This window comes from Hyla sarda, chromosome 6 (genome assembly GCF_029499605.1).
Source record: "Hyla sarda isolate aHylSar1 chromosome 6, aHylSar1.hap1, whole genome shotgun sequence".
Lineage (NCBI taxonomy): Eukaryota > Metazoa > Chordata > Amphibia > Anura > Hylidae > Hyla > Hyla sarda.
The window spans coordinates 73,914,190-73,940,034 of record NC_079194.1 but is presented as its reverse complement, the minus strand read 5'-3'; the positions used below and the strand labels follow the sequence as shown (position 1 = coordinate 73,940,034).

The 25,845-nt window shown below is 42.0% G+C and overlaps 1 protein-coding gene across 5 annotated transcripts in view; it reads right to left on the bottom strand.

The window, feature by feature from the left end:
• The window catches only part of STAB1 (stabilin 1), a 192,822-nt gene that overhangs the window by 123,944 nt on the left and 43,033 nt on the right, over positions 1–25,845 (bottom strand). For all 5 annotated transcript variants that reach the window (XM_056524140.1, XM_056524141.1, XM_056524144.1 and 2 more), the window contains 12 exons: positions 25,729–25,824; positions 25,494–25,610; positions 24,743–24,939; positions 22,868–22,998; positions 22,194–22,321; positions 19,980–20,059; positions 17,428–17,550; positions 10,661–10,795; positions 10,267–10,329; positions 6,442–6,555; positions 5,907–5,960; positions 4,601–4,681 (listed from right to left, as the gene is read on the bottom strand). In XM_056524140.1, coding sequence (XP_056380115.1) covers positions 4,601–4,681; positions 5,907–5,960; positions 6,442–6,555; positions 10,267–10,329; positions 10,661–10,795; positions 17,428–17,550; positions 19,980–20,059; positions 22,194–22,321; positions 22,868–22,998; positions 24,743–24,939; positions 25,494–25,610; positions 25,729–25,824 — 1,319 coding nt within the window. The remainder of the gene's footprint in view (positions 1–4,600; positions 4,682–5,906; positions 5,961–6,441; positions 6,556–10,266; positions 10,330–10,660; positions 10,796–17,427; positions 17,551–19,979; positions 20,060–22,193; positions 22,322–22,867; positions 22,999–24,742; positions 24,940–25,493; positions 25,611–25,728; positions 25,825–25,845) is intronic.

The following is a 25,845-nucleotide window of genomic DNA, read 5'->3' as shown; positions in this document are numbered from 1 at the left end:
CCACGGTTTTATAATTACCTGTTCCCTGGGCCCACGCTACTTCTTGCTCCTGCTGCGTCCTGCGTTACGATGTGCGCAATGACGAGTGACGTGACGTGCGTGACGTGACGTCACCATCAGTGCGCACAGTGACAGTTCAGGAGGACGCCACTGGAGCCAGATGTAGTGTGGACCCCGGGAACAGGTAATTATAAAACCGGGGATGGGGGAGGCAATGGGGCCGGGGCGGTGCGGCGGGTCGGGGGGGCGGTCGCGGTGCGGTGGGTCGGGGGGGCGGTCGCGGTGCAGCAGTGGGGGGAGCGGTGATAGGTCTCAGGACCCCCGGACAGGCAGGGGGAGAGAAGCGGGCGGCGGCGGCCGCCTATGGCACCGCAAAAGCCACTGCAGTGCATTGATTTAAAGCGCCCTCTTTAAATCAATGATCTGCAGCGGTGTCGCGGGGGGATAAATAGTCGATAACTTATACCGGAATATCGATATAAGTTATCGGCTATCGGCTCTAACTTCCACCGATTATCGGTATCGGCCCTAAAAAACGATATCGGTCGATCCCTAGTGCGTACGGTTCCATCCAGGTTTTTACCATACGTTTTTTGACTTTGCACAGTTTTTTTTCTTGGAATTTCAATCAAACAAGTGAAACTTTATTAAAAATGGAGTGAAACGATAAAAACGTTTAAGAAAAAAACGGATGCAACCGGACATCATTTTTCAAACCGTATACGTTTTTTTTAAACTGTATACGGGTTGAAATTTGTACACGTTTTGATACAGTTTAGTCAAAAACGTGGTGTAAATGCACCCTTACACTGAATACACACTTGGATTTGCCTAAATTTCCCTGAATGGAAACCAGTTTCGTTCATCTGAATAAGGTGGCTTCTGGAGCAAACTCCCTTCATTTGTACAACAAATTGTGAAACAGGCGACCGTCACGTTATCTCCATCATTTCTACAGTCCATGCAAATCTCTAAAAGTAGTTTCTAAAGTTGCCTTGCTTCTTTTGGTTTTGGCTGCACATTTTCACACTGGAAATACTGAAAAATGTGGAATTTCTGGTAAACGGTGGAGCACTAAGTATGGATATGAATTTCCTTTAAAATGTTAAAGCAGAAGGAAAAATCTAGGATTCTCTGGCATGAACCCCTTCACAAAGTCATGTAGATGTAGAAGTCACCGTCCAAGGAAAAGAAAGGCAAAGATATAGTCCAGTGGTCTCCAACCTGCGGACCTCCAGATGTTGCACAACTACAAATCCCAGCATGCCCGGACAGCCGTTGGCTGTCCGGGCATGCTGGGAGTTGTAGTTTTGTAACATTACGAGGTCCGTAGGTTGGAGACCACTGATGTAGTCTTTCACACCCAAACAATATTGATATCAAAAGATATGAATCTTTATTAAATAAAAACAAATATATATATATATATATTTTTTTACTTATTAGTGACTTCCACATCCGCATGGCTTTGTGAAGTGGTTCTCGACGGAGAAAACTGTATTTTTCCTTCTTGCTTCCATATTGACTATCCTGATGCTGTATCAATATAATCTACTGAGGCTACTATAAGCTGCTGTGTCTTTTACACAACACAACAAGGTGAGCAGTTACCCCAGAAGGGTTAATCTAATACAGTGGTCCCTCAAGTTACAATATTAATTGGTTCCAGGAAGACCATTGTATGTTGAAACCATTGTATGTTGAGACCATAACTCCATGGAAACCTGGTAATTGGTTCTGAAGCCCCCAAAATTTCATCCAAAAATAGGAAAAAGTGAGGATTAAAGAAAAATAAGTAGATAACTTATACAGATAAAGCAAATCCTTACATATAAAAGTAAGAAAGATCTGCTGGGAGCTGTAATCACTGTCTATGTCAGTGTTTCCCAAGCAGGGAGCCTCCAGCTGTTGCAAAACTACAACTCCCAGCATGCCCGGACAGCCTAAGGCTGTCCGGGCATGCTGGGAGTTGTAGTTTTGCAACAGCTGGGGGCACCCTACTTGGGAAACACTGGTTTATGTAGAGGACAGGAGCTTCTTCAGGGTCCTGTACAGAACACACAATGTCCTAAACAGTAACATGGAGCCGCCCTCATCTAGTGTGCCAAGGGAGCAGGTAACCCTGAAACAGGTAAAGAGTAGTACAGAAAATGTAATACCTCCCTGTACTGTAGGGGGCGCTACCAAACACCAGTCAGTGCATACACTTCAGTAATACAGGTAAAGAGTACAGAACATGTAATACCTCCCTGTACTGTAGGGAGGCGCTACCAGACACCAGTCAGTGCATACACTTCAGTAATACTTGTGTTTCACCAGTAAATTGCCCATTCTGATTGGTCAGTTCTTGCTGCCATTGACACGTTTCACAGATCTGGACTGTCTGTACATTGTATGTTGAGTCTGGTTTCAACTTACAATGGTCCAGAAAAGACCATTGTATGTTGAAACTATTGTATGTTGATGCCATTGTAAGTTGAGGGATCACTGTACACCCTACAAGGTGATACTGTCCTATGAGGGTTTGTTTGGTTTAGTTTTCTGCATAAGATGTGTTCTTCAGATTTGTTTTATGCTTTTCTGAAGCCAAATCAGAATCAGATCATATGAGGAGGTCATGTATGAATGAAGAGGTTTATCCTATTTTCAAATCCATTCCTAGCTATATCATGGATTTTGGCCGTGACACAGATCATGGGCTAAAGATCACGGTGTTGCCTTCCTGTATCGTGAATCTGGAAGTTGACGTGACCAGGACCAAAACTGGTTAATTTGTGTGCTACAAAGTGAACCCATTCACTTTCATAAGCTGCAATGCAGATACACAACACTGCAACCTGTGCCACAGCCAAAGTTGCAATGTGACTCTAGGTTAAAGGGGTTCTCCGGTGCTTAGACATCTTATCCCCTATCCAAAGGATAGGGGATAAGATGCCTGATTGCGGGAGTCCCGCCGTTAGGGACCCCCGGGATCTTGCACGCGGCACCCCATTTGTAATCAGTCCCCGGAGCGTGTTCGGGTCCGATTACCGGCGACACGCCTCCGCACCCGTGTGACGTCACACTCCGCCCCTCAATGCAAGCCTATGGGAGGGGGCGTGATAGCTGTCACGCCCCCTTCCATAGGCTTGCATTGAGGGGCGGAGCGTGACGTCACACGGGGGGCAGAGGCGTGACGTCACAAGCCGCCGGCCCTGTGGTCGCCGGTAATCAGTCCCGGAGCGAACACGCTCCGGGGACTGATTACAAACGGGGTGCCGCGTGCAAGATCCCGGGGGTCCCCAACGGCGGGTCTCCCGCGATCAGGCATCTTATCCCCTATCCTTTGGATAAGGGATAAGATGTCTAAGCACCGGAGTACCCCTTTCAAGGAGAGGTACTGGAAAAAATAAGATACATTATAAAGGTATATCGAAAAGAAATGTAGACAGTAAGCCCTAGCTGTCTCTGCCCAATATGTTTGTTGCCAACCCTATATAAGTAGCAGGTAGCTACACAAGGCCCTTTCATTTTCTAGCAGCCTCCCAGTCTGACTGGGAGCACATGGTAAGTGAGCCTTACAACTTGTTCACACTGGTGTGGTGCTGTGCGGCGTCGTGTCTGTCTGTGGGGGGGGGGGGGGTTGCGGCCCGGAGACTGATTTGAGTGGCATGGGGGCTGCTCTGCCGGTGGGTCGTTCCTCCCTGTGGGCACTGGTGTCGCGGCGGTGGTGGACGCTGCCCAGTGCTACGCCATTTTATGTTAGGGACGTTAGGGACCCACTCTTAATAGGTGGCCTTGACGTGGCGAGTGGGCTTGTACCTTTTGATCAAAATGTATACTAACAACCTGTTAGTTTTTGAAATTATGCCGAGAAGCAATTAGATCAAAATACAAAATTGTGGATGTGCGACCATGTCTACCTGGATTCAATATGTGTGTTGCTTTCTTCCCTGTACAGTAAGGGAAGCTGCTGTGTGCATTGCTGCTTACCTAGTACATTCTCTGGAATGGTGAGTGGATGTGGCTGCTGCTTCAGGATAAGCAGCAGCGCTCAAGTTCTGCAGGAACACGTGGGAACTGAGTTCCTGCACTTTTTCCACAGAACTCTTGGAGGAGCAAAATCAGGGGTCAAGTCCTGGAAAAAAAAGTGTGGGAACTCACCCAAGATTTCCACTCAAGGGCTGGTCCGGCAGGACCAGCCCTTGAGTGGAAATCTTGGGTGAGTTCCCACACTTTTTTTTCCAGGACTTGACCCCTGGTAAGCAGCAATGCTATATTCATTACTACTTAGTACATCAGCTGAAACAGACACTCTCTGCCCAGTCCAGCCACCATGTACAGAGCCCAATAGGTAAGTGACTATGCATACAACATACACACAGCTTATGCACTATACATTTTTAACAAACGTATACAATATATGCCTTTACGCTCCATGTACAGGTACGAGGACGATTGCCTTCTGAGAGGAGTTCCTGCTTCTGTACAAATTGGCTGTCAAAAGAGAATCAAGTTTGGCGGCCAACTTGAGCGAATCCTCACGTGAGGAGGTTTTGCTTATTTCTAATGGTGCTTAAAAAAATAATAATCTTACATGAAAAAAAACTTGGTTACTTACATTTTCTGTCACATTGATCTTAATAACTTCATCTGAGGAAGTCAATATATGTGGCATAATAATAAGCCTGTCTAGAGAAACCTAAAAATAAAAGTTGATTAGAGAACCAATAAATGTCAGAAGTTACAGTAAATGGCTTTTCAAACGTTTATTTCCATTAAAGTGACTCTCCATGTTTTAATACCATGTCATTTTAGGGTTCAAATGTTCATTTTAATAATGGCATATTGAAACTCAAAACCCTGTATAGACATGCAAGTGATAAACATATGCCACCACTAGGGGGAGCGTAGGAGCAGACTGCATACTGCATGAATGTCCTGGATAAGCTGAAAGGGGTACTCCGGTGAAAAACTTTTTTTTTTTTTTACACCAACTGGTGCCAGAAAGTTATACAGATTTGTAAATTACTTATTTTTAAAAATATTAATCCTTCCAGTACTTATCAGCTGCTGTATGCTCCAGAGGAAGTTGAGTAGTTCTTTTCTGTCTGACCACAGTGCTCTCTGCTGCCACCTATGTTCGTGTCAGGAACTGTCCAGAGCAGTATAGGTTTGCTATGGGGTTTTCTCCTACTCTGAACAGTTCCTGAAATGGACAGAGGTGTCAGCAGAGAGCACTGTGGTCAGACTGGAAAGAACTACACAATTTCCTCTGTAGTATTCAGCAGCTAATAAGTACTGGAAGGATTAAGATTTTTTAGTAGAAGTAATTTACAAATCTGTTTAACTGTCTGGCACCAGTTGATTTAAAAAAAAAAAAGTTTTTCACTGGAGTATCCCTTAAAGACTGACATAGAATAGGCCAATGGTTTCCAAACAATGTGTCTCCAGCTGTTGCAAAATTACAACTCCCAGCATGCCCGGAAAGCCAACGGTTTTGCAACAGCTGAAGGCACACTGTTTGGAAAACACTGGATCAGGCAATGAATTAGGCTATGATTCACTTACTGTGGATTTACCAACCATATCTGCTGGAAGTCTATTCCAAGCATCTACTACTCTTTTAGTAAAATAATAATTTTCTCACATTGCTCAGATCGTATCCCCTATTTCTTGTGTTTGCTTTTTAATTAAAACACTTCTTGGACAAATCCTGTTTAACCCTTTAACATATATAAATATTTCAATGATATTCCCCCTTTCATATCTACAGTCACATCTCGTTTTGCCACGCTGCCTCCATATAGCTCTATGGGAGATCCGTTTAGCCAAGTCAGGAAGCCTATTGGTGATCCTGGTTTTGTGCTTGATTCTCAATGTGTTGAATTTAACACTTACAGGAAATACTGGATTTATGTACTTACAGCAGCCGCAGATGTAATATGGTGTTTAACCAGCTCCAGTAGTTTGTGTTTTGCCTATAAAGAAAAAAAATACACTTGTTTACTTATTAAACGTGGATCTTTCATTCATGGCCTATCCTTAGTATAGGCTCCTAATATGTCATTTGTGTAACACATGATATCAATCAGCACAATGAAGTTGTCTATTCACAGCAGTACCTAACACAGTGACACCATGTAAGTGTGGCCCAGTCTGGTATTGTATCTCAGGACATTCAAGTGAATAGGGCTAATCTGCAGTACCAGACCCCGGCATGGACATGTGGTCACCGCGTCAGTAATGCAGACAGGCGCTACCAATATACTGATCATGGGGAGGTGGGACAAAACTGAATACACAGAGCTGGCCTGTCATAAGGAGGACACATAAATGTAAGATCCCAGAAAGCCCCTTCAATCCATGTACAAAACAAATACATAAATCACCCTTACAAACAGATATTATATTAGGGCGAATGAAATATTAATAAAGTGAGGGCTAGAAATTGATTCCTACCTCAGTAAAGAGATAGATTAATCGCCCATCTCTTAAAGAATCCACAGCTTTGTTAGTTGGAACAAATACAGTGAAGGAGCCAGGACCATTTAATATTGCAGGAAGGTCACAGTTCTGCACAAAGAAATGTTTAAAATGTGTGCATTATATTTACACTAGACATTAGAAAACGATACAATTAAAACAATAAAACCCAGCACATCACGGCAGATTCAGGGAGGAAGTGAATGTATGGAGAGTGGAGGCAGGCTCAGTGATTGCCTCAGACACACCCCTTCCTGCACAATGGATGTCAGAATGAGTGAGCAGCAGAACAGAGGGATTTGTGAGCCAAATACAGAAGCTAGACACAAAGACATGTAAAGCATCTGCAGGACCTAGTGAGTGACATCTATAAGCATTATTTTTTCTGTGATATGACAGGTACACTTTATTCTTCACAGGATTGTGTGTATTCTTTAGTAATCATAATGAAAATCACAGATTGCCCTCATTAGAAGATCACATAGTCTTAGCATATCTGGGCTGACACTGTACACTCAAGCTAAAGCGGTTATCTAGGATTAGACAAACTGAGCTGATTGTTTCCAAAAACAGCACCCCACCTGTCCTCAGGTTATGTGTGGCATTGCAGCTTAGTGCCATTAAAGTAATTGGATCCAAGTTGTAATACCACACACAACACGAGGATAGGTGCGGTGCAGTTTTTAGAAGAAATTAGCTCTGTTTTCAATTCCTGGATACCCCTTTTAAGGGGTACCCTGGTGGAAAAAAAACATGTTTTCAAATCAACTGGTGCCAGAAAGTTATACAGATTTGTAAATTACTTCTATTTAACAATATTAATCCTTCCAGTGCTTATCAGCTGCTGTATGCTCCAGAGGAAGTTGAGTAGTTATTTTCTGTCTGACCACAGTGCTCTCTGCTGCCACCTATGTTCGTATCAGGAACTGTCCAGAGTAGGATATGTTTGCTATGGGGATTTGCTTATACTCTGGACAGTTCCTTACATGGACAGAGGTGTCAGCAGAGAGCATTGTGGTCAGACTGGAAAGAACTACATAATTTCCTCTGTAGTATACAGCAGCTGATAAGTACTGCAAGGATTAAGATTTTTAAATATGAGTAATTTACAAATAGTACCCCTTTAACACATACAGATGCCAACAAAGGGTAAGTATCCACACCGATGCCTTGTATGTCTGTGTACAAATGAGTCCTTCTGTGCATTTCACTCAGGCTGCGCAGCACTCCTGTTTATGAAGCATAGGAAAGCAAAAGAACTGTCAAAGCATTTCAGAGCAAAGGTAGATAATGTTTTTTAAATAAATACAAAAATAGTGTAAAAAAATATCCAAACACAGGAAATGCCATTCAATTCTGTTCAAACTTTGATCAAGAAGTAGAAAATTATGAGGTCCGTAAATACCAAGGTCACCGTAGGCCGAGAAGGTTTTCAGATGCAACTACTACAAAAGTTTGTAAGGATGAAAAGAAGAAAAAAAAAACACAAGAAACTAAAATCCAGGCTTCTCTGAAGCAAAACATGGCATGCACAATAAGGACACATTGGAACAGAAATGGTACAGTTGACAGAAACTAGCTATACGTGCAAAAGGGGCCCCCAAACAGCCATTTTCAATAAAACAAACAAAGCTTAAAGGGGTACTCCACTGGAAAATATTTTTTTAAATCAACTGGTGGCAGAAAGTTAAACAGATCTGTATATTACTTCGATTTAAAAATCTTAATCCTTCCAGTACTTATTCATGTGTACACTACACAGGAAGTTTTTTTCTTTTTGAATTTCTTTTCTGTCTCACCACAGTGCTCTCTGCTGACACCTCCGTCCATCTCAGGAACTGTCCAGAGCCGGATAGGTTTGCCACCGGGATTTGCTCCTGCTCTGGACAGTTGATAAAATGGACAGAGGTGTCAGCAGAGAGCACTGTGGTCAGACAGAAAGAAAATTCAAAAAGAAAAGAACTTCCTGTGTAGTATACAGCAGCTGATAAGTACTAGAAGGAATAAGATTTTTAAATAGAAGTAGTTTACAAATTTGAAACAAGCACAAGGAGGGTTTTTCAGCTCACCCGATTCTTGATACGTGCATGGCCAGCCTCTGAGTGCAAAGCAAGGAACAAGGAAGGGTGGAGCCAGCACTGAATAAAAAATCCTTCTTTATTGTATTTCAAGATTAAAAATCCATGAAAGGCAGGGAAAATGAGTACAAGGACAACAAGGTGCAAAGTTGCATGGTTGGAACTCCTCAAACACAGACGCATTTCAGGCCATCAGGCGCTTAGTCATGGCATACTTGTTATCTCTTCAAAAGGTTATTTTATACTGAGAAGGTCAAGAAGCTCACCTCCCACTAGGGGAGGGAGCAAAAAGACCCACCCATTTGGACAACCAACTTTATTGTCCAAAGTGCATTAAAAGCAAACATATAAGATTATTTTTTCAATAGCACAAAACTTAAGATTAGACACATCTCCATTATGAGATGATGTTTAGATACTACATTATCTTTTGGTTCATAATGGAGATGTGTCCAATCTTAAGTTTTGTGCTATTGAAAAAATAATTCCCCGCAAAAGAGGAGGTGATAACATAAGATATCTGCATAACAGAGAAGCGATGTGGATATATTTGTTTAACAGTATTCATCCCTTTGGTGTAAACAACAGGGCAGATTTAATCCTACATTATTAATTTTTGCTAGCGTCTGTGTTTCCAAGATGTTCGAAAACACTTGGAAAAACATTTTATATATATATATATATATATATATATATATATATATATATATATATACACACACAAAAATGTTGTATGTTTTGTTAAATACAAAAAAAAATCCTTTTGCCCCTTTTTTGGTTTTTTCTTTCTCTTATTTGCAAATTCTTCTCTTTTTTCTATATGTTTGCTTTTAATGCACTTTGGACAATAAAGTTGGTTGTCCAAATGGGTGGGTCTTTTTGCTCCCTCCCCTTGTGGGAGGTGAGCTTCTTGACCTTCTCAGTATAAAAGAATCTTTTGAAGCGATAACATTTATGCCATGACTAAGGGCCTGATGGCCTGAAACGCGTCTGTGTTTGAGGAGTTCCAACCGTGCAACTTTGCACCTTGTTGTCCTTGTGCTCATTTTCCCTGCCTTTCATGGATTTTTAATCTTGGATAACAATAAAGAAGGATTTTTTTTTATTCAGTGCTGGCTCCACCCTTCCTTGTTCCTTAGTTTACAAATTTGTTTAACTTTCTGGCAACAGTTGATATAAAAAAATGTTATTCAGTGTAGTACCCCCTTTAAGAAGCCTCAACATTTATAGAACAAAGCATTTTGGGGAATTGAGACTATTTAGGGGCATGCATGAGGTACCTGTGGATTTTCTAGCACGACAATGAAATATAAAGCCTGGTTAACCCTTAAATGGCTGCCTGCAACAAATAGCAGTGGTGGATCTGGAGCAGCCATCATGGTCTGCTGACCTCCACATCATTGAGCTACTATTTGCTAGACACCCAAATAATTTGCAGGAATTAGAAAATGGTCTTCAAACTGCAGACCTCCCGATGCTGCAAAACTTCAACTCCCAGCATGCCCGGATAGCCGTTGGCTGTCCGGGCATGCTGGGAGTTGAAGTTTTACAGCATGTGGAGGTCCACAGTTTGGAGAGAACCAATCTAGAGGGTTTTGCCAATAGGAATTTGCAAATTTATCACAAAAATCTGCAAGCCATCATTAATGTAAAAGGAGAAAATGCACTTTATTAAAAACTAATGTTATTTTACCATACTGTTTGTGTAAGTCACACATCTTACCTCTAACATAGTTTCAAACCTGCTAAACATTTCTGTAGTGGCAAGAATGTCACCTATTGTCATCTGAAAAAGAACAGGAAAAAAAAGTAACAGATGGGATTAAGACACATGGTAATAATCATCATCATAATTCCTATTTACGATTTTTTATGATTCTATGTATCTATGCATATCTCTGAATTACAGATCTGTATAGTCTACCGTCATTAAATCCCCTGCCCTGTGCTAATCCAGACCCAGTCTACACAGAGAAGCTGACAAATGGTCCACAGAAATCAAGAAATGTCAGTTCATTGTGTGTGCTCCGATGGCTCATGAGAAATGTAATAAAATGGGTAAAAATTCAAGTTTTTACCATTGTTCTCAAGGATTTATACATAATAGAAGCACTTACTTGTGGGTTGCCAATGGTTTCCACATTGTTGCTGGTTATAAGTGTATTAATAACATGTAAAATACCATTGGCTGCTGGCAAGTCCGTTTTTACAATTTTATACTTTTTGTCAGGTTCAGAGGCTTTAGTAAATTCCTGCAATAGAAAGATAAATATAAATATATATATATATATATATATATATATATATATATATATATATAAATATATGCAAATCATAAAATGTTGCAGTATCTTGTAATACCTTTTTTATTGAACTAACAGCATTTTGTAGAGACAAGCTTTCGGGATTCCTCCCTTTATCAAGTCCAGAGCAAATTTGCTTTGGACTTGATAAAGGGAAGAATCCCGAAAGCTTGTCTCTACAAAATGCTGTTAGTTCAATAAAAAAGGTATTACAAGATACTGCAACATTTTATGATTTGCATCTGCATTACTAGACTAATACGGCTACTCAAATTTACTGTATATATATATATATATATATATATATATATATATATATATATACATATACAAATATATGCGTTAAATGTGTAAACTACATTTACAGACTAGATTTGAAATACCTGTATCCCTTTGTGTGTTACTTTTATGTCTTAGACTATGTTTATAGCTTTTTTTAACCCCTTAAGGACCAGGCCCATTTTGGCCTTAAAGGGGTATTCCAGGAAAAAACTTTTTTTTTTTATATATCAACTGGTTCCAGAAAGTTAAACAGATTTGTAAATTACTTCTATTAAAAAATCTTAATCCTTTCAGTACTTATGAGCTTCTGAAGTTAAGGTTGTTCTTTTCTGTCTAAGTGCTCTCTGATGATACGTGTCTCGGGAAACGCCCAGTTTTGAAGTAAATTCCCATAGCAAACCTCTTCCAAACGGGGCGGTTCCCGAGACACGTGTCATCAGAGAGCACTTAGACAGAAAAGAACAACCTTAACTTCAGAAGCTCATAAGTACTGAAAGGATTAAGATTTTTTAATAGAAGTACCGTATTTATCGGCGTATAACACGCACTTTTTAGGCTAAAATTTTTAGCCTAAAGTCTGTGTGCGTGTTATACGCCGATACACCCCCAGGAAAGGCAGGGGGAGAGAAGCCGCCGCTGCCTGCTTCTCTCCCCCTGCCTTTCCTGGGGTCTAGAGCCCTGCTGCCGGCCCTTCTCACCCCCTGGTTATCGGCGCCGCTGCCCGTTCTGTCCCCCTGATTATCGGTGCCGCTGCCCCGTTGCCTCCCCCCATCCCCGGTGGCATAATTACCTGAGTCGGGTCCGCGCTGCTGCAGGCCTCCGGCGTATACACGCGCACACACGCACCCTCATTTTACCATGGATATTTGGGTAAAAAACTTTTTTTACCCAAATATCCTTGGTAAAATGAGGGTGCGTGTTATAGGCCGGTGCATGTTATAGGCCGGTGCGTGGTATAGGCCGGTGCGTGGTATACCCCGATAAATACGGTAATTTACAAATCTGTTTAACTTTCTGGAGCCAGTTGATATATAAAAAAAAGTTTTTTCCCTGGATAACCCCTTTAAGGACCAGACCAATTTTATTTTTGCATTTTAGTTTTTTCCTCCATGTTTTCTTTATTCTGCGGGTCAATATGATTAAAATGATACCCATGTTATATGCTTTTCTATAATTGTACCGCTTTAAACCGCTTTAAAAAAAAATCTCAAACCATTTTAACAAAATTAGTATGTTTGAAATTGCCCTATTTTGACCACCTATAACTTTCTCATTTTTCCGTATATGGGGCGGTATGAGGGCATTTTTTTTGCGCCATGATCTGTACTTTTTATCAGTACCACTTTTGCTTAGGTTTTACTTTTTATAAATTTTTTGGGGAATAAAATGTGACAAAAAAGCAGCAATTTTGGAAATTTAAAAAAAATTTTTTACGTTTAGTCCGTTCACCGTATGGGATAATTAACAATATATTTTAAAAGTTCAGACTTTTACGCATGTAGCGATACCAAATATGTGTATTCATTTTTTTTAACACTTTTTTGGGGGTAAAATGGGAAAAACAGACATTTAACTTTTTTATTGGGGGAGGGGATTTTTCAAATTTTTCCATTTTCCATTTTTTTCCATATTTTTTTTTTTTTACACTTTAATAGTCCCCATAGGGGACTATTTATAGCAATCATTTGATTGCTAATACTGTTCAGTGCTATGTATAGGACATAGCACTGATCAGTATTATCAGTGATCTTCTGTGAGGGGACCTCAGGCTGCCATGCTGGATGATCGGATCCCCGCGGCAGCGCTGTGGGCGATCCGATCATCCATTCTAAGTACCGCACTGCCGCAGATGCCGTGATCTATATAGATCACGGCATCTGAGGGGTTAATGGGGGACATCCGCACGATAGCAGCCGGTACCTGCCGTGCATGCCGCTCCGGTGCTCGCAGTCACGGCGGCGCGTAAATGTACGTCATGGTGCGTTAAGTACCACGGAACCATGACGTACATTTACTTCCATTGTCGTTAAGGGGTTAAGGCCCCTTTCACACTACAAAATTACCCCGTTTTAAAGATCCGTACGAAGTTCCGTCTGAAAATGAGCTGTAAAACGGCAGTTACAAAATCCAATACAACCGTTAGAAAATACCATAGTCTACGAGATTTTTCTAATATCCGTTTAAACCCGTTATAGCCCATTATTAATAACGGCCATTATTTTGTGACGGAAGATAGTAACGGGAGAAGTAGTACATGCACTACTTCTCCCGTTACTATCTTCCGTCATAAAATAACGGCCGTTATTAATAACGGGCGATAACGGTTAAAACGGCTATTAGAAAAATCTCATAGACTATAATGGTATTTTCTAAGGGTTGTATTGGATTTTGTAACTGTCGTTTTCAGCTGATTTGCAGACGGAACTTCGTACGGATCTTTAAAATGGAGTCATTTTGTAGTGTGTAACAAGCCTAAGCAACAAGTTAGATGTATGCGCTGATTCAGTGAAAGCCCCGATAGATATGCTGATGCTAGTCACAAGCCCCAATTGACCTCACAGAGGCCAAAAGAGTGTCCTTTAGGCCTCTATTTGGGAGGTATATGTTGGCATATTTTTTATTGTATACAGTAGGTCACCACAAAGTATATCTTGTTCACATTGTGCCTGAATGCTGACATATTCCACTGTATGGTTATATAGCGGTATACATAATAAAACATTACCTCCATACAGTATACTGTACTTCCCAACATATACAACAAACGCAGAGTGCACCCAGCCTTACATTACTGTTCTGTACTGGAAAATAGAACTTTATTGGATGAAGGTGCTCGATTATATTACAGACTTATTTTTAAAAGATTTATAATAGATATATTACGGCTCATTGGGATCTATTTGACGGATCCATTCTGAAGAATTCCTTACAGGTCCGTCAGCTTTCTAGATTGTTATACCCAGTGAAGAAGGAAGGTGAGGGAACATAAAATTATATAGGATATAGCCTAAAGATATAACAGTAAGATGGATGCTGGCACTGCAGGATGTCTGCAATGATACGGTGAACGGGTCGTGTACACCCCCCAGGTAGATTCCACATAAGTTAAACGCGGGTGGTGAACAGACATAAAAAGTCTAAATATATGAATAAATAAATAAATAAACAAACAAACCGGAGAGAAAGTTTGAAGCGACACTCCCCCTTTACTCTAAAACAAGATTCTTTATTAGAATTCATCTTAAAACTTCATGGCAGAGCTGGGGTGGACAGAGATAACAGGCCATTGAGCACACATGTTTCACGCCCCAGGTGCTTTGCCGTTGCTCACCGGCCTGTTGTCTCTGTCCACGTCAACTCTGCCACAAAGTCCTAAGATAATTCCAATAAAGAATCTCGTTTTAGAGTGAAGGATGAGTGCTGCTTGGAGCCTTTTCTCAGATTTATTTATAATGTTATAGGATGATATGTGCAGTACTATTTTACAAATATGAATAATGAGTGAATGGACATTAAAATTCAAAACCAAAAATGGAGCAATTGAAGTAATTTCCTAAAAACAGTATTGATGAGAAAAATGGACTAGGAGTCCTCAACCAACAGTGTCCCTGTGTCCAAACAAGCGCAGCAGTTCTCCTGAACTGGATACACTGGCGCTGATTTAATAAGAGTGTTTTGTAGGTTTCTTTGTGGGTTTTAAGTCCCTACAATTTATTTTCCACGGTATTTACTAAGGTTTCCCTACATTTTCCACTTTCCCTATATTTTGCTTTTTTTTACACATGTTCTGATCTGTCTGGTTTTCCTCAGCTCAAATCCACCATATTTTATGTGGAAACCTTAGTAAATATGTTGGGTTTTTGTGAAAATGTCGGGGGCACGCCCCTTTTTGGCGACCACACCCCTTTTCTGGCGGTCACGCCCATTTTTCGATTTTTCTTAGTAAAATGGAGAGTCAGTCATTTTTATAAATTTTTTTCAAATTCTGGCACAAATTTTGACTCAGACATAATTTCTGAATCTGGCACACGACTCGACAAAACATGTCGGGTTTGCAATAGTAAATGAGGGCCACTGTGTCTAGAAGCTGAGTCCAATTCAATTCCTACAGATAGGCCAGGAATATTTGAGTCGTCCCAGAAAAAAAACATTCAACTCAGTAAGGCTGGGTTCACACCTCGTTTTGTACTTACGGCTCCCATATACGGCTGGGAGGAGGGGTAGGCGGGGCTTAATCGCGGCACCCGCACTCAGCCGTATTGGGAACCGTATTTAATGCATGTCTATGAGCCGACCGGAGTGAACCGCAGCCTCCGGTCAGCTGCGTTTTCGGCTGTATGTGGTTTCCCGACCGTAGGCAAAAAAGTGGTCGACCGCGTTTTTGCCTACAGTCAGGAAACCGCATACAGCCGAAAACGCAGCCGACCGGAGGCTGCGGTTCACTCCGGTCGGCTCATAGACATGCATTAAATACGGTTCCCCAATACGGCTGAGTGCGGGTGCCGCGATTAAGCCCCGCCCACACCTCCTCCCAGCCGTATACGGGAGCCGTGAGTACAAAACGAGGTGTGAACCCAGCCAAAGCATGTAAATGGCCTGTATGGCATATGATTAAACCATAGTCATGCTGCCATTTTCACCCTTGTAAAACAGCATGTGACGCTGTAAACCACAATTTTGTTTTCTGCAGCTTCTTAGGAAATCCATAAGCAAAAAAGACTGTGTACTGTAAAATTGGAGGTTTGCGAAGGTACAGTATGGGACCATAGATTTCTATAAGCCCCATACTATAGATCTGCAATGCTCAGATCAATAATACAGTCACTGGTATTTTGGCCACCCTGCTGGTATTTTTATATTAAAAATATCGGCCATGCAATGGGTGGTATTTTTACAATCAATCCTCCAACTCCCAGAATGTCTCACCCTATACTATACCAGTGTTTCCCAACCAGAGCGCCTCCAGCTGTTGCAAAACTACAACTCCCAGCAGGCCCAGCATCTGAAGGCACCCCGGTTTGGGAAACACTGACCTATACTATATAATACTACCGTATATACTCGAGTATAAGCCAAGTTTTTCAGCACAATTTTTCGTGCGAAAAACGCCCCCCTCGGCTTATACTTGAGTGAACTCTCCGCCTGTCAATCCCTTCTCAGTGGTCTTCAACCTGCGGACCTCCAGATGTTCCAAAACTACAACTCCCAGCATGCCCGGACAGCCATCGGCTGTCCGGGCATGCTGGGAGTTGTAGTTTTGAAACATCTGGAGGTCTGCAGGTTGAAGACAATTGCGGCCTTCGTATCATCCAGCCCACCCCCCCTTTAGTTTTCTACTCACCTCCCCTCGGTGGGAAGGAAGGGTGAGCTGGTCCGGGCCATCTATGCTGCAGGGACCGTCCGGTGGGGATGGTTAGTCATTTCGGGCTGTCCATTTTCATCGGGGGGGCCTATTCTCCGTGCTCCGGGCTGGCCCCGGCCTAGTGACGTTGCCTTGACGACGACACACAGGGGCGTCCGTGCGAAGCAGAAGTCCCTGCGCATGGACGTCCCTGTGCGTCGTCGTGGGGAGGTGACTAGAAAACGAGGGGAGGTGAGTAGAAAACTAAAGAGGGGTCTGGATGATGACAAAGGCTGCAGTGGTCTTCAACCTGCGGACCTCCAGATGTTTCAAAACTACAAATCCCAGCATGCCCGGACAGCCGATGTAGTTTTGCAACATCTGGAGGTCCGCAGGTTGAAGACCACTGATGGACAGGGGGTGATGATGACATGGGGGGATGATGTATTTCCCACTCTAGGCTTATAGTCGAGTCAATAACTTTTTCGGGGTGAAATTAGGGGCCTCGGCTTATATTCGGGTCGGCTTATACTCGAGTATATACGGTATATAGTCCAACATGCTGGGAGTTGTAGTTTTCATTTGGGGCAGCTGTTGAGCCACAGGCTGTATCAGGGCATGCTGGGAGTTGTAGTTAGTAACAAAGTGATCGATATAAGGAGAAATAAAAAAGTTATAGGGGTCAGAATAGGACAACATTTCCCCCACATATGTGTATCTTGTGATGTCACGCATATATAATGAACTAGCTTTTGCTCGCATTAAATTTGGGGTAACATAGATCTACTTTTTACGATCCTATAGTAATGAGGCCGCTCTATATATATATAGATTATGCAAATTATGCAAAAATATGTATTTTTTTGCAAGAAAGGTGGCAACCCTAGTTGTGGCTGAAATCCTTCTATAACGTATTCTAATATGCAGTTATCTTGCACTACAGAAGAGACTTTCTTACCAGCTGAGAAAATTCCAGCAATTCACCGCTCATTGTCCACATTTTGCTAATTTTCTTCAAATCACTTGCCATGTACTGGCCAGGAATAATGTGAACCTTGCATAACTGTTTTGCTTCTGTTTCCTGGATATAAGAATACTTTAACTTACACATACAGTATAACAGTATAATACATTATATTGATACATTAACATATTAACATACATACCGTATATACTCGAGTATAAGCCGAGTTTTTCAGCACGATTTTTCGTGCTAAAAACACCCCCCTCGGCTTATACTCAAGTGAACTCTCCGCCCTCAGTGGTCTTCAACCTGCGGACCTCCAGATGTTTCAAAGCTACAACTCCCAGCAAGCCCGGAAAGCCATCGGCTGTCCGGGCATCCTGGGAGTTTTAGTTTTGAAACATCTGGAGGTCTGCAGGTTGTAGACCACTGCCCGGGCCTTCGTCGTCATCCAGACCCCCTCCCAAAGGGGGGGATGATGACAGGGTAATGATGATGAAGGGGGGGATGAAGACAGGGTAATGATGATGAAGGGGGGATGATGACAGGGTAATGATGATGAAGGGGGGATGATGACAGGGTAATGATGATGAAGGGGGGATGATGACAGGGTAATGATGATGAAGGGGGGATGATGACAGGGTAATGATGATGAAGGGGGGATGATGACAGGGTAATGATGATGACAGGGTGATGATGACAGGTGATGATGATGAGGGTGTTAATGACGGGGGTCTGGATGATAACAGGGGGGGATGATGTATTTTGCACCCTAGGCTTATACTCGAGTCAATAACTTTTCCTGGGTTTTTGGGGTGAAATTAGGGGCCTAGGCTTATATTCGGGTCGGCTTATACTCGAGTATATACGGTATATTACTTTACACCTGTCAATGGCGCTCGCCAGCAGCCTTGATTTGTTCAGGACAGTGTTTACTGGATAGAAAAGGATGTGACCCAGTCCCAATTGGATATGGTTTATGCAGATCTAAGTATATTCTGGTGGAATGTGTATTTCTTTAGGATATGTTCACACATGCTTAATCTGCTGTGGATTTCACAACGCAGCTTTAAAGGGTACTCCACTGGAAAACATTTTTTTTTAAAGCAACTGGTGCCAGAAAGTTAAATAAATTTGTAAATTACTTATTTTAAAAAATCTTAATCCTTCCAGTATTTATCAGCTTCTGTATGATCCACAGGAAGTTATTTTCTTTTTGAATTTCCTTTCTGTCTGACCACAGTGCTCTCTGCGGACACCTCTGTCCATTTTAGGAACTCTCCAGAATAGGAGCAAATCCATATAGAACACCTATCCTGCTCTGGAGAGTTCCTGAGATGGAAAGAGGTGTCCGCAGAGAGCACTGTGGAACTTCCTGTGGATCATACAGCAGCTGATAAGTATTGAAAGGATTAAGATTTTTTAATAGACGTAATTTACAAATCTGTTTAACTTTCTGGCACCGGTTAGTTAATTAAAAAAAAAAAGTTTTCCAGTGGAGTACCCCTTTAAAGGGGTACTCCGCTGCCCAAGTGTTCGGAACATTTTGTACCGAACGCGTGGAGCAGGAGGCGGGGTCGTGACATAACGGCCACTCCCCACATGCCGGCACGCTATGCCCACTCATTGAAGGGGCGTGGCATGCCATCACGAGGGGCGGGGTTGTGACGTCACGACCCCTGCACCCAGCATTCTAAGTGAACGCCGGGTGCTGCACAGAGACTGCAAGGGTACCAGCAGCGGGACCACCGCCGCGATCAGACATCTTATCCCCTATCCCCTTATCCCTTTGGAGAGGATAGGGGATAATTTTGAATAAAGAGCAGAAATCTGCAGCATGAAATCTTAAGCTGAATGTGTCCTTGACCAAACTTTGTCTTATGCCTACGTTGTGCACACGTGTTAGGTTATTGTGGTTTCAAAATCTCATATTGTTGGGCTATAACCAAACAAAACCACCCTCCATAAGGTAACCTAAAATTCACATGTGCTCAGTAAAGGTAGTTATGTACGCACCTGTGACTATTTATGCATTATGTCTGGTGGTTAATAATATTATTAGTTTAATTTATTCCTGGTTTTTATTCAAATGAATAGTATACCATCACATTACATTGGCATTGTAACCACCCCCAACAATACTTTTATTAAAAGCAGACGAGCCCTCTGGGATAGACCCCACAGTCTGCTGTAAACCCTCTTTGTGTGTTTCTGACTCTCATATACCAGGCATTGAAGGGTCTTAGAGACAACTAGGTTGGAGAGACCCCTACATCACTCCAACACCCACCGATTTCTATAATGAAAGGAAAGAAGCACTCAGTGCCGTCCCCCTTTGTTGTTTGGTCTGTGGATTCATAGAAAGTCTCATAGGCTTTTAATGAATCCATAAAACGCATGCTTTAGTCTTTGAGTAGAGCCAGTCAACAATAGAGGGGTACAGAGTTCAGCTTGGCTTTTATTTTTTTTTTTAATGATAGGTAACCTTTAATGTACACAAATACAACAATTGTAACATGTTCACTTATTGTATTTTCTATACTTACATTTATGTGAAGTTTTTTCATGAGGGGAACAAATACTGTAAATGGACCATATTTTCGCAAAGTCAATCCACATCCTTCCTCTATCAAATAGAAAAACAAATGTTGGCAAACACAACCCAAATAAATAGCACAGAGCATATTTGTTTGAAGAACAATGTACATCTCAGCAATGAATGAATTAAAAACTGCAGATTAAAGGGGTTATTGACCATAAGGTGATTTTAGTAAATATCTGCCAGGCTATCTGGGTATTTCCTGTTGGAGTTTGATCTCTTAAACTACACATCCCATAGTTCCATGCTTGTAAGTGTGAAGTTACATTCCTTCTTCTCATACATCAGCCACCCCACCCATTGCAGCACAAATAAGCTCAAAGACCAGTGTTTTCTAATCAGGGTGCCTACAGCTGTTGCAAAATTATCTCTCTGTTGCTTCACCCATTGAAGCAGACAGGCTGCCTTCGCACAACTAACTAGTGATGTCAGGTCTCGACGCACTACAACCTGGTAAATCCCGAGACATAAGTAATATTGTATACTGTTAAAAATAAATATTTGGCGGAAATCACATAAGAATTGCGAGACCCCGTCACACACAGGTACAGACACTATATTATGAACTACACTAACTTTACAGCCCCTGTAGCATAGTCAAATAAAAAGAAATCCTGGATTACCCCTTTAATATAGATATACATAGAACAAAAGTCCTCGACAATGAATTCTACTTTATGTGGGGTAAAGTATCGAGGCTGGGTGCAGCCATGGCAGTAGTACTCCACCCGGATTGAGAAATTTTGAATTTGGAGGCCATGCCAACACTTTGAACTTTTTGTGATGTTTCTCAAACCATTCCTGAAGAATTTTTGCAGTGGGGCTGGGAACTTTAACCAGTAAAAAAGGCCACTGCCAGACTGCCCCTATCATATTAGGCAACCTTCTTCTATTGCTCCATGATTTGACGCACATGTGCCTATTGTAGGTGCTTTCAGCAGTAAGAGCAGATCAGCATGGACACTACAGCCACATCATTTGAAATCTGCAATGCAGTGTGTGCTGACATTTTTCTATGATAGACACCATTGACTTTTTTTTTTATAATTTTTTGCTACAATAGCTCTTCTGTGGGATCAGATTTTCTCCCAACACACATTAATATAGATAGGACGCTCTTGATCCTGTTGCCAGTTCCTTGAACCACTTTTGGTGACAATTTTGGAGATGGTCATACCCAGCCATCTAGTCATCACAATGTGAAGGGCCAAATTGTGATGACTAGATGACTGTGAAGTTGAAAAGTTTTAGGCATAGCCTCCTTTTTGCAAAAGGACTTTTTAAACTTCACGCCTCACTCGCACTTGAGTAATTCCCCTATCATCTTTAAAGGGGTACTCCGCCCCTAGACATCTTATCCCCTATCTCAGCTGCGGCACCCCAGACATCCGGTGCACAGAGCGATGCAGGCCGGAGGCTTGTGACATACGTCACGTCCCCTCCTATAGAATTGCATTGAGGGGGCGTGGCCATGATGTCACAAGCCTCCGATGCTGCACCCAACACTCTCAACGATAGGGGATAAGAGGGCTAGGGGCGGAGTACCCCTTTAGGAGCAGCTCATTTGCTAAGTAATATATCCCACTCTTCACAGGTGCCATTGTCACAAGTTAATGGTATACACACTCTACATATCTCACCTAATACAATGGGCACTCAGGGACTTAACTTTAATACACTAGGGTAACGTCTATATAGGCAGACCACACAACAGCTATGGGTCCAACTGCGGATTTGTGGTCTATATGTATGGGCCCTTGTGACATGATCCCAAACCCTCCCTCTTTCTGCACTATGCTGTCAGCAAAGCAGAAATCCCCCTGAAGGGGCTGCAGTGGAGCTTGATCCAGTGATATATCGGCAATCTCCTGCCGGACAAGTGAGAGGGATGCTTGATGAACAGTTGGGCCCATAGCAAAATCAGGAGGAAGGGGTTGGGGGAAGACAATCCTTATTTATGCTATGGGACCCCATGAATTCGAGTTAGGCGCCTGCTTTAATACACACTGTATAAGAAAGCTAGGATGTTGCCAGTCCATAAAGTCAATAAAGTTGTGTTTAACAAATAGTTTACACCTTCCCTTATCCTTTTCCTTACAGACATATACTTGTATACTGTCGATAACTGGTAAACCTCATGCCCCATAATTGTGCGTCTCACCGAATAGCCTTAATGCACCAGGCTGCTTCCTCATTTGGACGTCTTCAATATTCAGTCTCTGAATTTCATATAAAAGGCTTCCATAGCAGTTTCTGCCATCACTAATCTCGTCCTCATGACAAACACACCTATGGAATATATGAAATAAAACAATGAAATTAAGATTTTATTAGACAGATGGACTTTAACTCAGGGCATCTAGATAATGATCAAGATAAGGATATGTTAGGAGTCACATGGGCGATCACATGTAAGAAAGTTGTTTAAAAATGGCAGGGACCATTTAAGTAAAAGAATGCTGGCTTAAAGGTGTACTCCACACCCCTAGACATCTTATACCCTATCCAATGGATTGGGGATAAGATGTCTGATCTCGGCAGCAGCATCCCAGACATCCGGTGCACGGAGCAAACTTCACTCCATGCCGGATGACTGGCGATGCGGGGCGGAGGCTTGTGACGTCACGGTCCAGTCCCTTTCATGATGTCACGGCCTCGCCCCCTCTACGGCCCCCTCCCATAGACTTGCATTGAGGGGGTGTGATGTGACGTGACGAGGAGGCGTGGCCGTGACATCATGCCCTCCGCACACAGCGTTCGGAACAAAAAGTTCCAAATGCTGAGGCAGTGGAGTACCCCTTTAAAAGTAAACTGGTGTCATTTACATTAACTTACCTGTGTACTCCAGGAGTTACTTCTTCACATTGTGCACTTTTACCACATGTTCCTATGCGACAAACGTTGGGTATATAACAACCCAAAGAAATATTTCGACTTAACATTCCAGGCAGACAACTGCAATAAGACTGGTAATTACTTATAGTTAGTAAGAGGCACTGCAATGTCACAGCATATTTCATTCTACAGTCCAATGTAAAAATGCATGGAACTAATACACAATTCTCAACTTGCTTAAAAATATATAATGAATAATAAAAACACAATTACAGCAGGAACAATCATTTTTGTCAATAAACTTTTAGATACATTTCATGGGATGCTCAGAGTGGTACATGATGAAACAAGGATTCTCTGCTTGCTGTTCTCTAAGTTCCTGTGTCACATACATCTCTTCACACTAATATCGTAATCCTTCCAGTACTTATCAACTGCTATATGCTCCACAGGAAGTTCTTTTCTTTTTGAATTTCCTTTTTTGTCTGACCACAGTACTCTCTGCTGACACCTTTGTCCATTTTAGGAATTCTCCAGAGCAGGAGCAAATCCCCATAGCAAACCTCTCCTGCTCTGGACAGTTCCTGACATGGACAGAGGTGTCAGCAGAGAGCACTGAGGTCAGACTGAAAGGAAATTCAAAAAGAAAAGAACTTCCCATGGAGCATACAACAGCTGATAAGTACTGGAAGGATTAAGATTTTTTAATAGAAGTAATTTACAAATCTTTTTAACTTTCTGGAACCAGTTAATAAAATTTTTTTTTCCAGTGGAGTACCCCTTTAAATACAAAGTTTAAAAACCAAATACTTGTACCATATACATAGAGAAGGTTGAAAATACTTTAGTCTGTTTAACTTTCTGGCAATAGTTGATTTAAAAATGTTTTCTAGTGGTGTACCCCTTTAAGGGATAGGTTGTTAAAGGTGTACTACATTGGAAAACATTTTTTTTTTTTTTTAAATAAACTGGTGCCAAAAAGTTATACAGATTTGTAAATTACTTCTAATAAAAAATCTTATTCCTTCCAGTACTTATCAGCTGCTGTATGTTCCAGAGGAAGTTCTTTTCTTTTTGAATTTCCCTAACTTTCTGGCTCCAGTTGATTTAAAAAAAAAAAATTCCCAGAATACCCGTACTCAAGATCATCAGGGAACCTTATATTAAAGTTTAAGGAGTTATTTTTTCTTATTTTGCTGAGTTTTACATACAGCCTCCTTGTTTTCATATAGATCAAGTTGCTAAGTCTCACTTAGAGTGAAGTCCGACAGAGAAACTACCTGGCATCTTAGTCTTCAGCCTTTGTCTCTCCTCTTCTGAACTATTTTCTAAGTTGTATTATGACAAGATCTTTGTGAACCTTTTGATTTAATCATAGATCAGCTCAGAAGATAAAAAAGGGGATGGATAAATTCACCGCTTCTCTGATGGCTTTCACTGTGACCACAGCAGCCTGTACTATACAGTATGTAAAAACAAGGAGGCTGATTAAAAGGACCTATGGAGAGAATCATTTTACAACATAATACAGTGCAAGTATAAAGGTGTCATACATTTAAAGGGGTGCTCCGCTGCTAAGGTAAAAGGGATAAGATGTCACACACACCCCTTCCATTCATGTCTATGGGAGGGGGCGTGTCGGAAGACACGCCCCCTCCCATAGACATGAATGGAGGGGGCGTGGCATGACATTACGAGGGGGCGTGACTGTGACATCACGGCCTCCGGCTCCGAGCGTGCTGAACAAAATCTTCAAAATGCTGGAGCCCCGGAGAACCCCTTTAAACCAATCTGGATTCCAGACTTCTGGATGACTTTGAATTACAAGTAGTGTAATGTTTCTAAAAGTAAAAGACAATAGTTAGTAGTGCTTACCTTTCCAGGGCTTCTATATACACATCTAGTTGAATTTGCCATGCACCCTCCATTATCATCAGTACATGGATTAATAGGAAGGCATGTTTTCCCATCACCATAGTAATCTGGTTTACATGTACATGTGTACTTCTGAGGCTCAGATGATTTGCATGTGGCGTACGGGCTACATGGTGAAGGTCTACAGGGATCCTTGTCTATTAAAAGAAAGAAAATATAACTCCTAATTTTCGACATATATAAAACCTCAAATCAGATAGATGGAAGTGTACCGCAGAGGAGAGGTTGTCAAGTAGATGAGAACGGAGAATGCTTGAAGAATTATCAAGGTGACAAAATGTGACATTTCTTTCAACATTGGTCAATAAACCTTTGCTTAAAGGGGTACTCTGCCCCTAGACATCTTATCCCCTGATGTCTGATCGAAGGTCCCGCCGCTGGGGGCCCACCGCTATCTCCCTGCTGCACCCGGCATTCGTTTAGAGCATGATGCCACGGCCACGCCCCCTCCCATACGGCCACGCCCCCTACCACAGACCTGCATTGAGGGGGCGTGACCCTGACGTCACAAGCGGAGCATGACATCACGAGCCTCCGCCCCACATCGCTCTGTGCAACAGATGTCTGGGGTGCGGCAGCTGGGATCGCGGGGGTCCCCACAATCAGACATCTTATCCCCTATCCGTTGGATAGTGGATAAGATGTCTAGGGGCGGAGTACCCCTTTAAAGGAAGTTAAGAAAACAACTCACCAACACATTTGTTTCCCTTTTTATAGTACCCTGGCATACAATCACATCTAATCAATCCTTTGGACTCAAAACAGCGGCTATTTGGCCCACAATTCTTTTCCGTGCAGGATAAGGATACTGAAACATATAAGAAAATGAATTAATTGTATCAATACATTTCATTACAGTTTTTGTTGTTTAGACAGCTGCTGCACATTTTTAGAAATAAGTATACCTAGATTGATGGGTTTCTTACCTTGATCACATGTCAATCCCATATAACCTGCTTCGCAGATACAGCTTCCATCCCCGGACGATCCACTTCTACAAATTCCATGTTGGCACTGACATGCTGGGTCAAAAATATGTCACA